Source organism: Pezoporus wallicus, unplaced genomic scaffold (assembly GCF_028554395.1).
Source record: "Pezoporus wallicus isolate ANWC-B61680 ecotype Strahan unplaced genomic scaffold, APGP_CSIRO_Pwel_v1 contig_1181, whole genome shotgun sequence".
Taxonomy (NCBI): Eukaryota; Metazoa; Chordata; class Aves; order Psittaciformes; family Psittacidae; genus Pezoporus; species Pezoporus wallicus.
The window spans coordinates 6,666,762-6,680,775 of record NW_026641428.1 but is presented as its reverse complement, the minus strand read 5'-3'; the positions used below and the strand labels follow the sequence as shown (position 1 = coordinate 6,680,775).

Below are 14,014 nucleotides of genomic sequence, written 5' to 3'. Positions count from 1 at the left end.
GATTGAACTCTTGCAGAAAATGCTATACAGTTGGTAAAACTTCCATTACCAGGCACAAAGAAGCTGAGTTTACCATCGCCTCTTATTTATGTCGTCTGACATTAATGGACAGGCTTAGAAAGACTCTGTTGAAGGGGAACATGTAGAAATAATAGATAATATTTTCATAGCAGTATCTGAACTCTTTTCTGTAGTATTTTCTTTTTTCTTAAATTTCAGAGGTTTTACCTGTGACCCTCTTGTTAGAAAAATGAAACGGGTTTTAGCAGTTGAGAACTTTATGCATGGCTGGTCAAGACCTGTGTGTGATTGCAAAATGTTTTTTCATTTGCTTTTTGAGAATATTAGGTACCTCTTTATTTCTGGAAATGGTAATTTCATCATTTTTCTTTCCACAGAATCTGAAGAAGACACAGCCCAGATCGTTGAGACAAATGAGACAGATGATAAAACACCAAGTGCTGAGCAGCTTAATGACAAGTTAGCTGAAGAGGCTGAAAAAGAAGAAACAGAGAACATTTCAACAACTGAAGACTCTATTTCAGAGTCTATTTCAGCTGAACAAAGTGAAGAACCTTTAATGAAAACAGAATAAAGTACTCAAGTGCCTTCTGTAGCTAGTTCTTAGCTTTGTTCATGCCTGTTGTTGCTATTCAGGTGAGCTTTTTTTTAATGGTACAACTTAAAAGTCTCGCTTGAGCTTAAACTGCCTCAACTGCCACAGTATGTCAAAGCTATTAAGCTATTTCTAAAAATAGGTATTGTAAATAAAGCATGTGTCTTTAAATAAGTTAACACAGAATGTGTAGTTGGCTGAAGTCTAACAGTAGTAGCCATTATTCAGTTTGCATATTAAAAAACTTAAAAATATAAGTTTTGCTAAGGGTGACCTATAATTTGCCATCTCTTCAGCTGTCATGTGTAAAGAGCAATTACTGGCAGCAGCTGACCTAGTAAGTTCAGTTTAGTGAAATTAAGATAGATTTTTTTTTTTAATGCTTCCCTCTTAAAATGAATTGAGTACATTTTAAACACACAGATGTTTACAAGCTAAAGTGTCACCTGACATTTGACTTAAGCGTATGGAAGTGTCATTACAGTGTTGTTAATGTTATTCATTGTCTAACTTTTCCACAGAATTCAGTTAAATGGCACTCAGATAAATGGCATCTCCTTTATTTGCATTGCAAATGAACCGGAGGCACATACATACAAAACTGTTTTGTGTTTACATAAAATATAGAAAGTCTCTGCACTTGATTGTACTTGAATACAAAGCACTATTTATACCTGTACAATAATGACAAGATATAAGTGAATTTTGTGCCTTTGTGTATTTTGTTAAAGAAAATAAAGACATCTAGCAGCAATACTTGCTTTGTGATTCCTAAAACTGAAGAGAATTTCTGTTCTGCTGTATGCAGCTATTCTACAGTTACTTTGTGGAAGTTCAAAAGGAATATGGCACCTTAAATGGAACATGTCTATATGTAGCTAAAGGTGACTTTGATCAAATAGAAATAGGTCCTTGCTCAATAGGGGAAGTGCATGTGCATTTGACATAAGACTTTCTGAACTATGCCTGAAGCCTGTTGATGCTATTTATTGTTATCATAGTGATGAGTAGTTGATGCTGGATTAGTGAAACTGTACTTGTTTTTTTTATTATATCGCTTTTCAAGCTAAGGAGACTTCTTACATGTTTCCTGTTAAATATAACAGTTGGGAACCAGGTTGAGAATTTTTCTGGTGCTCAGAGGTGAAGTACCTAAATCAGAATTTCTGTTTTTTAGGAATAAATGCTGACCGTGTGTAACTTGGTTGAGTTAGTAGTAGTTCTCATACAAGTTTTATGTGTGATGTTCTCTGCGTACCTCGCTATATGGAGGGAAGGAGGAAATTTGAAAAACACTTTTAATCCATTGTCTCGGTCCCAAGATGAAGTGTTTTACTGTATAAAAGCAGGAGACAGCTGAATCTTAGTAGCTGGAAAGCCCTCTACAAGAAAAACATGTTTGTAAACGTGACCTTAGTATCCACGTCTTTATATGAGACATAATTATTACGTGAACAGCAGTGATTAATTTTCTTTTCCAAATATATGCTTTATTTTCTGATACTTTGGGGTTAGTTTTGAAGCTCAACCCTTACATCAGTCAGAATCAAGTTTGGTCTGTATTTAGATAAATGAGAACTTTTGTTTTCTGGTTCACTAACTAAATTGCAATTCATATTAATTAGTAATCTTAATAGACAGAATGTAGGCATGTGATTAAAGGAGTACTGAAGGTGTTTGGCTATAATTGTATAAACAATTAGTAAAACCATTGTGTGACTTAGTTGGGAATACAAAGAAAACAGTCCCTTTTCCAAACATGTCTTACTTTGTACCTTACACTTTTCTCATATGGTGATAGGGGAATGCATTGTTTAATATTTTAAGAGAATGTATTTTATAATCCAGATCTTCTTTAAAATAGAAATAATTTTGCTTGAAAGTTGACAAAGCTTGCTTATTATTTTGTAAGAGTTTCGGATGTTAATCTGTGCATTTTTTACCTGTTCAAAGGCTGAATTTTTTTGAGAAAAAAAAATCATAAAATACTTTGGTAATTCAGCACAGTAGATTTTTGGATGTAGTTACGTTATAAGCACTAAACCCAAGTAAAATCTGATGTTATGATCCCTCACATGGCATACTGATGCATGTATTACTGTTGCTTCAGAAGTTAAGATTACTTGAAGGCCCATTTATTATTTCCTTTTAAAAAAATAAATCTTAATGTGAGGCTTTTTGTAGAGTAATTAGGAATGTTAGTTCTTCCCATGGCAAGTAACCACTGAGCTGTAATGCATATCGTATTTATTGAATTGACTGAGAAAACCTGTTGGTATTGGAGCTATATATTAAATTTTTTTCATTTCCCTGGAAGATGTCTATTTTCAGATCTCCTACTTTTATCAAGGAAGCGTTTGCTTCTTAGGTCGTGGGGAATCCAAATCCTTTTTGAAAAAGGAGAGAGTCATTATCTGGTATGGGGTGGGATGTTATTTCTCCCAACATTCTTAAATGTGGCATTAGCAACTTGCTATAGGAATGATTGGTGCTTTGTATAATATGTCACTGAAGGATCAAGTAGAGATAGTCAACCTGATGTGAAGACAAATACTTGCTAAAATCTGAAACCCTAGCTTTATGAGACCAAAGACTACCTAGAATTTTTGAGGAGGAGAAGAATAAGTGAGATTAAAGCATCTGGTAGAGTTTTCATGAAAGACTTTCATACTGAAAAAAGTGTCCAAACAGTTGTTCCCATTAATTGCTTCAGAAGGCTCGAAAAAAGATGTTAAGGATGTGCTGGGATTTTGGCAGAGAAATATCTATTTTTAACTGTATAAATTTTAAGGGTTTTCGAGTAGCTATAGTAAATGAGGGTAGAGGGTTAATTAATCTCTGTGTGAATTTTCAGGCTCAGGGAGATAGGAGAGTAATAATAGACTCTGGGCTTGCCTCAGTGTACAGTAAGCATTTGTGTGTTACTCTTGCCAAGTATGTGTCTTCCAGTCCTGATACGAAGGTGAGAAGAGTATTCTGTTTCTACAGCAGTTGCTTCTTGGCTTCTGTCTACTGCAACTGTGGCAATAGTAAAAGATGCCTGTCCACAGGAGTTGGATTCAAATCTAAAAATACCTGTCAGTGAACAGCAGTAGCCACACTTGGCCATGTCTTTGTAATACCAAAAATCTTGGAAGTAGGAGTATGTAGAGCAAAATGTACAGCAATTGTCAAGTTACATTTAAACCAATTGTAGACTGAAGAGATGAGAAGGAAGAAAGTAGGGGGAAAATATATAACATGCTATGGTTCCATGTTTTGTTGTCTTCTGATTCATAATTTTTTCAGGAGTACTTAAAAGCCTGTTCTTGTGAAAATCTCACTTCTGAGTGATGTTACACAAGCCCCATTTCTTCTTGTGGTTTGAATGAGAAGCAAAATTGGGGTAGTAAAGTAATAACTTGGCAAGCTTGTTGGCAATGTTTTTATTGCTTCTGAAATATCATGAGTAGTTGTGGAGATTTTATTCAAAAGTAGCTTGTATATTAGGGAGGTATTACCTGGGCTATGTAAAATCTGCCACACAAGACGAACGAGTGTTTGTCCTGGTTTGATAGAGTTAATTTTCTTCCTAGTAGCTGGTACAGTGCTGTGTTTTGTGTTTAGTGGGAGAACAATGCTGATAACATGTTGCATAATGTTGCTAAGTAGTAGGCTTAGCTTGATCAAGGACTTCTTGGGCTCTAATGCTTTACCAGTGAGGAGGTGCATAAGAAGCTGGGAGGGAGCGCAGCCAGGACAGCTGACCCAAACTATCCAAAGGAATATTCCATGCCACAGAACCATCAGGCTCAGTATATAAACTGGGGGGAGTTGGCCAGAAAGGGCTGATCACTGCTTGGGGACAGAGTGGTTATCAGTCTGTGGGTGGTGAGCAATTGTATTATGCATCACTTTGGGTGTTTCTTGTTCATCTCTCTTACTATTATTTTACTTAGATTTATTTCAATTACTCAGTCTATGGCTTCCATCTTCTTCGAATGTCCTCTGTCCTACTGCAGGGGAGTGGGTGGCTGTGTGGTACTTAATTACCAGCTGGGTTAAGCCACAATAGCGTTCCAGTTCAAAATACATGGAAATGAGTCAGATGGTCAAACTTTAAGTTTTACTAAGAAGCCTACAGAACATGGAAATGAGGGAATGTTACTTCAAATTCTGATACTTTAAAGGAGAGCATAATTTATTACCCTTGGACATTTTGACAGAAATAGGTCATTTGGTTGAATCTTGGTATGAAGATGGTTTGTTGCCAAGCTGATCAGCCTACATCCAGGGAAGGGCAAACTGTTGTGGAAGCTGACAATTAATGGACTGGTCTAGAGGTTATCAGAATCATATAACTAAGGGTGTGTATGGTTGCCTTGAAAGAACAAGGTTGAATCCCGTGTGGTATCTGAGTAGAAGCCAATGGAAAGATGAAAAGGATGTCAGAGTGAAATGGGTAGGGGAGGAAGAGTGGTTTTGTCTGCCAGAACAAGGTCTCAAGAGGTAAAGAGGAGAAGGGCTTGGAAAGATTTTTCAAGAAGTGTAGCTGAACGTGGCAGTACATATCCCAGGTTAATATCCTGTTCTTATGTCAAAAGTAAGGATGCAGTTGAAAATGAATCATCTTGGAGAAGCTTTGCTTTTTAGAATTAATTCCAGAATAAGCAGAAGACAGTAACTTGGTAGATTAAGGTTGTCTAGCTATTAGTAGAGGTGATGGTACCAAAGTTGTCTTTATCCTTTTTATTTAAACATAAAAACTTAGAAATTCTTTTCTACTTTTAGAATTAGTGAAACTGTAGCAGTAATTTATTTTTATAACCTTATTAACCTGCAAAGGCTAGGAGAAATACTCATCTGGTGTATGGTTCTGAAGTTAACAATATTTGTATACTGGTGGATCTGTGGTAATGGACAAGTAGGCAACAGGAAACTTATTCAATAGTCAAGTCTGCTATCAGAAACTTCAGAAGTCTTAATTTGCATGAAGTCTGAATATGTTCAGTAGAAGAGGATGGATGTAAAGAAAGTTCTAAATAAGATGCTTCTGGAGTGAGGTTTTGTTAGGTCCTCTGCAATGAGGAAGACTGCCTGCGGGGCAAGGGGTTGCCTTTCTGTGAATGTTTCACTAGAACAGCAATGTTGAAGATTCAGTTTGCATCTTTGGCAAATAATCATTTGAGCAGTTCGCTGAGTGTTCTCAAGCAGAATTTTTAGTTCCTCATTTCCTTCCATGTCTTGTGGATTGTTTTTTTTGCTTAATATCTCTAAGTTTTTTTTTCCTGTACAGTCACATGGTTAAAAGTTTGTGCCTCAGATCTCAGCATTGCATGTTTCAATTACCTTAATGATTAATGAATGCAAACCTGTATGGATTTCTGATGTAGTGAGCCTCTGAAGTCTCACATATATATTTGTAGTGTATAGGAGACCATAGAAAATGCATCCGTAATACAAATTAATTTTACAAAAGGCTACAAATACATCAAGTGCATAAACAGTAGGAGGAAAGTAAGTTTCCCATAAATAAACTGGCCGCTTGAAAGGTCCTAGTAAGTTGAACCAACAGCCTTGTAGGTATGATTAGTTTTAAAGAGGAGTTTGAGAATGAGGGGGCAATAGATGATAGCTCTGAACAGTGTATTCTTTCTAGTAGTGTGTGTCTTTCCTGTTTTTGCTTAAGAATGCATTAAATGACTGGATCTGTGTGATAGTTCATAAGAGATTTTTGGTGATTATCAAAGATTTGATGCACTGAAAGGGAAGTGTTTTTGAAACTGTTAATTACTGATCTGTGGCAGTGCTCCTCTCTTCCAGCGTGTGGGCTTTAGGCAGAGTTCACAGGTCTCAAGTTTGTGAAGGGAGATGAAGGTGAGGAATTACAATTCATGCTTCTAATGCTACTGTTCCTAGGGGCTGATCGGCATACGGCTGTTGGCTTCCAGGTCTTGGTGTGTAGTAATGCACCAAAGCTTCTGTCAGAGGACAAACTGTAACTTCCATCTGAAGTGTGTTACACTTGAGATTTTATGTTGGAGTCTGAAATTAATCGTACTTCATGCTCTGGATTCTGGCTGTTTGGAGGAAAAGAATGGCATCCCGAGTAGGTGGGAATTTTTTAGCAATTGGCTTTTATGCAACAAATATAATAGGTTATGATAGCATCTAACAATAGGAACTGCTACCTTCCGGCACTAAAAAAAAAATATTAAAAATTGAGTTGTCCCTTAACATTGTGAGTCTTGAGGAATTTGACTTCTTTTCACCATTGCCTTTGATTTGTGAACCTCTCTGGAGTCTTGTCAGGTCACATTCAATCTTTTTGCTGCAAGAATAAGACCTAGAGCGGTGTATGATAGGCAGGATAGAGAGAAGGGTTTTAAAATGAAATGTATTGATTACACAATAATTTGCTTCCAAACCATGGGGTTTTGAGATTAAAGGAAACTTCTAAGATTCTTGATAGATGATCTAACTTGGCCACGGTGCAAAATCTAAAGCACTGAATCATAATCCTTTCAAGGCTGCACAAAATCAGTTTGATCATGGCTTAATTTTTGCATGGAAGGGAGGGTCCTGACTGATTCTCGTAATATTAGTTATTTTTCACTGCAGTCACTGGGAATAAACCTACTTCAGAACTGCCTCTATGCAAATCCTAGCATTGTACTGCTAGGATTCTCAGTAATGTTTTTCAGGAGGGCTTCATAAGCCTTTGCCACTGTGAAATCATGTATTTTCCTTTATTGTGTGACAAAAATAATTTGTAAAAGAGAAATTGCAAGTGCTAGAGAGAAATACATGCAGCAAAATCCTGAAGTAATCAGATACAGGAGAAAACAAGGGGTGCAGATACTGGAGATTTGGCAATTTCGGGTGTTCGATTTGTAAATTCGAAATAATCTCTAAATTTGTAACTTATATTGAAATAATTCTTTCTCTCTGTTTTGCTGCCTCAATGAAAATAGAGATGCTGGATTTGTAGAAAACTCAAGCAACAAAGACCTTCCAGCTCTCCTGAAATGATCTGTCTTCTAATTCCTTGCATCGCTTCAAGGAGTTCTATTCAGTTGATGAAACTTAATTTGAAAAATGTTTTGTAAAACCAGCAAGAAAATTCATTTTAAGAGAACTATGATGCTTTAGAATAAGTGTGAAAGTTAGTATTTATTAAGGAATGTTTGAATTTGTATTTTTTTTTGCATAATGAGCTTTTATTTAAACAGCAGATCCTGTATATTTATTGTTTAAGTTCTTATTGTAATAGCCTTGTTTTGTTGCATTAGTAAAGGGTATGTGTGTTTATGTACTATAAATAGTATCTCCAATCAGAAGTATCATTTTCATCCTAGCTGTGGCCTTGACCAGTAGTTGCATCACCTGCAGCCGGAACTCTAAGATCAATGGCAAAGACGTTAGTGTGAATTCTCAGGGTCTAATAGACTTTATTAAATGTCTGTCTTAGCTTTCCTGCTTGTAATTGAGAAAATATTTAAACTCGTGCTCCCCTTTTGAAATCTAGTATTTTAACCAGAGGAACCTAATTTAAGAGTGTGAAATTAAAGCATGTAGTTTGCTGTTTGAATATATGGTTCCTTTGCTGTGTATGTAACTTCTTGAGGAAAAACCTGCTCCTGAAAAAGCTATTGAATATTTGTGTGATCTGGATTATGATGATGGCCGGGGTAAAAGTCATGTTGCTCTTCACGTGGTAATGATTTATGGTTTTAAGGCAGTAATTCTGTTTAGTAGTTCATTAGGTGCTGGCTGTACTCAGTCAACTTGGACTTGATATATCCTTTTTTTGTAAAGGACCTCATGTTACCAAAGCAAGGATAAGGGTGTCCCAGCTTCTTCAGTGCAGCCTCTGCCCTCCCCAGCTGGACTAGCATATGTAGGAGAATAAAATTGCTCAAGGTTGAGTAGGTTCTGATAAGACTCATTTATCTGTGCTACAACCAATTGTGAGAACTCCTGGCATGAACAGCCAGCTACCCACCCTCAAAGGTCAGGCTGGCATATGACTGCAAAATTGTGTGTGTGCAGTGAAGTAAAGGCATGGAAAACCTGCATTGACTCAGTAGAAAAAAAAAGTGTGGCAACTTCAGAGGGGACCGTGGAGTTGTGGAGATGCTGACTTTGGCCTGCAATTCCGTAGACACTTCAGGGTGGGTATTACAGGTTTTATTGTATCTAAATGGTGATTTATGTCCTTATTCCTGCATTATTGTCCACAAGGTACTGCCCTGTGTCACAGGCCTGTATCACCTAATTTTTTCAGACTGTTTCATTTTCATTAGTACAGCTGTTTTAGCTTGTGATCGGTGTACTGCACCTCATTGATAATCTAAGAGGGTATTAGACGCACAGAAGTGACACCTAACCCCGTCAGTCTGGCTTGATTGACCCCTCGGCTTCCGAAACACGGGTTCATTTTTTTTAAAACCCAGGTTAGTCCCACATCCATTTTCACACACATTCTGTGCAGTTTAAAGGTTGGTCAGAATCGAATATTGCTCTTTCAAATTTGATAATGTATGAGTACAGAACTGTGACCTTTGATACATAGTAATACATCAACATGACACGAGCAGTAAGTGCAGCAATTACCTCCACTACACTTGAGATTGTGTTTTAGCTCTCATCTTGTAAGCAATTATTTCAGGGAAAAAAAGGATGCCTCTAAGTTAAATATAATTTGCAAATAGTGTAAATGCAGAAATTAATCTTTGGGGACCTTTTGATTTACAGGTAAATGTTTTCAAATGAATCTTGGCTTTTAAATTAACGTTGGTTCAGTGATAGAAAGGAGTCCTGTGCCAGTGGCTTATTTCGCAATACTTTTTTCTGGGAGAGTTTCTTTAACCCTTTTTGTTGTGTTCTAATGTAATCTAAGTTTCATAATCTGATTTATGGCTGAAACCTGATCCTGCAGGCAGTGGACATGTCTCTGTGTTCATGTTGCTCCTGTGATAATACTTGTAAGAGTTGTTTACGTGTGTGATGATAATGCGAGTTTACATGCTTTTAAATGCCTTTCAGAACACATGAGAACATCTGGGACCTGCACCACACGTTGATTTAAAAGATTGTTTTAGCTGCTCCAGTAATGTTTCATCTTTTCCCTGAGCAGATCAAGATACATTTGATTGAGTTTCCAAGTCCTCTTTCTCACCTGTTTTTATAAATTATTTGGATAATGATAGTGCACAACCACTGCCTGGGAGGCACTATAAAAGTACAAATCAATACTCCTTGCCAAAGAGCATAAAGCCTTGAGGGGACTGATAGCAGTTGCAGCTTCTGTTCTGTGGACTAAAAATCAGAATAAAATTACTGCGTCATTCTGAGCAAGCAATTGAATAACCATTGAATGGTGACTTTCTGTCAATGCTGTCTGTCATGACCAAACCTCAAAGGAATAATGTGAAGTAGAACTTCTTGTTCCTCTGAAACATCTGCTTCCTCAGCAGCCGAGCACTGAACAGTGTTGGTGTGTTGGAGTTAGGCACTGAACTTCAATTCAGGAGCTGGGAAAATGCTTATTTTGTTCTATATTGAGGTGAAATCAACACCTTTTGGAACGGTTTTCTTTAAGCTGTCAAAAATCTGAACCCCTAGTCCCCAGTACTGTTTGGCTGTAGTGGGACCCAAGCACAGGATGCAGCTGATCCAAGTGGCTGGTGGGGGATAGAGACTGAGCGGAGCCCATCTCTTCCAAATCTGCTGTGAGCAGAAGGGCAAGTACTTTCGAACTCCTGGCTATGGAGATTGCATGCTTGTTGTACATACACACTAGTTATATATTGATAATAAACCTAAAACCTTTTCTAGTTCAAGTTCCATGGAGGGGTCCCTAACAGATTTTCTTTTCACTAGGGACAGAAAATTCTTGACTATCTCTGGTGGAGTTTGTTTTCTGTGAGGAAAAGCATAGAGCATCACAATAAATTACTCCTAATCAAGCTCTTGGCTATAAAAACTATTTTGCAAAGCCACAAGGAAGGTGTTGCCAGGGAAATTGCACGAGCATGTTTCTGTGATGTTTCTTGCTGCTTTTAACCTGTGCCATAAGGGCACTTGGGCCCTTAACTCTTTTGAAATAATAAAAACCCACCTCAAGCTTTTTTGCATACTTTCATTAAATTTTAAACGCTAGCAATACTAACTTATTTTGGGAAAAATACACAACCTACTTTTGTGCAGTATTTTCCATTAAAACATATAAATGGCATGTATATGGAATCTTGAGTCTCTGCTGCTGACTTATCAGATGAAGGTGGTTACGACAGCTCAATGTAAGAGTTCTTCAACTGGGCTCCATGTCTGTAGGAAGTTCCTTATGGTGAAAGGATGCCCTTGTGAAGGCAGGTGACTCCATGGGTAGAGAAGTGCTACAAGTAACAACAGCGAAACAATGGCACTGCTGTGTCATTGCATGTCAGTGTTGAAGATCATTTGTTCGTGCTGAATTTATTACTTCTGGTAACAGATGCAGCATCTGTGTTCTCTGTGTTGTACATTATTAACCATTTTTTAAAGAGCTGATAACACTGGTATTCCCCAACAGTAGACTCCCTTTTATAATATTTGGAGAACGTTTCCTTTCTCTCATACTTTAAAGAAGGGGGTGAAGGTAATATTTCTTCCCCACTACTGCAGCAATATGACTAGAAGTATTCATTTCAAGTGTTTGTTTCAGCTATTTGGCTGCATCTCTACCTTGCTGGGGCTTTTTTAAAGAGATGGTGAATGATGGCCTGGCTGCAGAATGTATTTTCTTCTTAAGGCTTATCTTAAAACTTTGCTGGTTTGCTGTGGTGAAATCCTCCTGGAAGGGGTTTGTTGGATCATTGAAAAAATGATGGGTAGCTGAAATTTAGGGATACTTACTGGGAAGTACCCGACTAAGACTGTGTGCAACTTTATGTAAATACTGATATATTCTAATAAGTTGTTGTCTTCATCTAGTCATGAAGTCTGATCTATTTGATTTTAAAATCTTAGAGTGCATTATGAGTAAGTGTAATGAGTCTGAGAGCTGGAATATTGTTAGCCATTGTGAGCAGTACTGAAAGAGTCTCAGAATGTGTAATGTGATAGATGCAATTTTGTTTGATTTTTTTTTTTTTTTTTTCCCAAGGCCAATTTAATTTTGATTTATTTGCCTCATTAACCCAAGGATTCAGAAAATTGAATGCCACCTGAGTGAGGTATTATTAACACTAGTGAAATATCTTCAGAATCATTCCATGCTTATCAATTGGTCTTTTGAAAGCATTTTAAGGGCATAATGATACTGTAGTGAAAATGTACAGCATCATTTAAAAATTGCAAGATCCTTATTTGATTTCTGAAATAAGGCTTGGTCACCTGACTTAAATATATACTGATCTATTATTTATGCTTTGAAAATAGAGCTGATAAAAAGCATAAGTGTTCTTGATATTATATTTTGTCATATCTAGCTAAAAAGATTGAAATCCAGAGAAACAATTTTCTGAAGAAATGAAATAGTATGCCCTCCTGAACCCCTGGGGAAAATAGCTTCTCTGTTTGCTCAGAATATGAAGCAGTAAAACAGTATAAGTAAAACAGACAGCCCGTGTCACATTCCTATTTGTAAGGTCTGGAATGATGTTTTAAAAACATTTTCTAGTTATTTTTGATAAATAAATGGTGCAAATAACATCTGCAAACCAACCCTGCTGATGTAAGATTTTTCACATCAGATTTGTTTGTCAGTGAAAGTTCAGAAAATTGCTTTGCAAAACTAAAGTTGTATAACTCCCCAAAATATTTATAACAAATGTACAAGAATAAATCTTGCTTTCTTTTTGCCTTCCCTCAAAGAAACTGATGCTGATTCTCCATTATCTTTGCTCCTGGGCTCAGTAGGTAGCTTGATAAAATTATCAAATATCAAAAAGCTCAATTGTTAAACACAGACATGTTTATAAAGCATTCAGTAGTTGAATGCCCCACTCACATTGACATGGGGGCGTCCAGCTACCCTTTGGGATAAAGCCTTGAACCACTAGTGTCCCACTGAAAACTAAGCTTGAGGGTCATAAGAACCTTCCATGGGTGATGCGCCTGTGGTCAGGTTGTATAAAGTATGTGTGTTGCCTGGCTGTTGCTTTCTGCAGGTTCTGCCAAAGCCTGGCACACTGAGGATGAATGTTGTGGTTTACCGAGGCACACTCTTCAGTGTAAGGATGCAGATGGAAAAAGATTCCCTGGGCAGCTGGGTTAAGAAATCTGATGTCATGGCTCTACAGATGCACTGTTGCTTAAGACTAGCCAAGGAAGTGTGTTTCTGTACATCTCCCAAAACATTGCTTGTTGAGGGAGTGGGTTTTCAGCTGCGTTTGATGCATGTGTATCTTCAAGGCTCTCTTGTTATGGTTCAGGCTTCTGTTCTCCACAGGGTTGTATTAAACCAATTTTAGTAATGTTTTTGTAAGGATTCTCAATCAGTAGACTCCATCTCAGAGGTACTCTAAGGTGAATACTATATCTAAGATGTACTCATCCACAGAGTACAAGATATACCTATGTTCTAAATATGTATGTGTTCAAGAGTGACCAATGAAAAGGGATTTGTTTTTGTTTTTCAGCCTTTACAAAAATAATAATTGAATAAACTCTTACCTCTGCGCTTATACAACACTGGAATATTACCCTATGTTTTATTTTAATACCTGAACAAAAAAGGGGTTTTACCAGTCTTACAGCATGTGAGCGGATCTCTGTTAGTTCAGTGAAAATAGTCTTGGGTGGGGAGCTTTCATCAGGATCAGGGCTAGAATTCTAGATAGGTTATTTTATGTATTATGGTTGTATGTGTTCACTGTTGTATATAATGGTGGTGCTGACAACTGAGAACATGACACTGAATAATCAGAACACATACTTCTGTATATAAGCAAATATAAGAAGGAATGAACATGGTAATATTAAGTCCTAAAACTTCAAGCGTTACTAATCCACCCAAGATTCATTTCAGGTATCTCTTTGGCAAAAGGCTTGAGTGCTTCAGTATGTCATGATTTGTCCACCAGTAATTTTTCATATCATAATGTCCTTGTCATTAAGTATAGCCATGAGGGGAAATCACCATGATTTTATTGAACCTGACTTTATTGCATCATTTATTTCCTCACAAATCTTGTTCTTATGTGGTATTTGTCCAAGTACTTATGAACTGAACTACTTGCTTAGCATTTTTGATGAAACAGTTAATGGTGTTTCTGTAATGTTTAGTTGAAAGTTCCTTGGCCATGGACAATAGGTGTCATTTTCCGTGGAAGGGAGGGCAGGAGATCTTAGGGAGAAAAGGCACTTTCAGTTGTTTTCTTGCTGTCTCTTATGCTGAAAGTAGGCTACGACTGCAAGTAAATGATTTTTTTA

At 37.1% G+C, this 14,014-nt stretch overlaps 1 protein-coding gene and 1 long non-coding RNA gene across 3 annotated transcripts in view; both read left to right on the top strand.

Moving 5' to 3' along the window:
- LNPK (lunapark, ER junction formation factor) overlaps positions 1-1,370 on the top strand; it is a 40,711-nt gene extending 39,341 nt beyond the window's left edge. For both annotated transcript variants that reach the window (XM_057423716.1, XM_057423715.1), the window contains exon 12: positions 399-1,370. In XM_057423716.1, the coding sequence (XP_057279699.1) occupies positions 399-595 (197 nt within the window). In that variant the 3' untranslated portion in view covers positions 596-1,370. The remainder of the gene's footprint in view (positions 1-398) is intronic.
- A 6,642-nt stretch (positions 1,371-8,012) lies between these two features.
- LOC130607034 (uncharacterized) overlaps positions 8,013-14,014 on the top strand; it is a 151,865-nt gene continuing 145,863 nt past the window's right edge. Inside the window, exon 1 of the long non-coding RNA XR_008974140.1 lies at positions 8,013-8,769. This is a non-coding gene — a long non-coding RNA (uncharacterized LOC130607034). The remainder of the gene's footprint in view (positions 8,770-14,014) is intronic.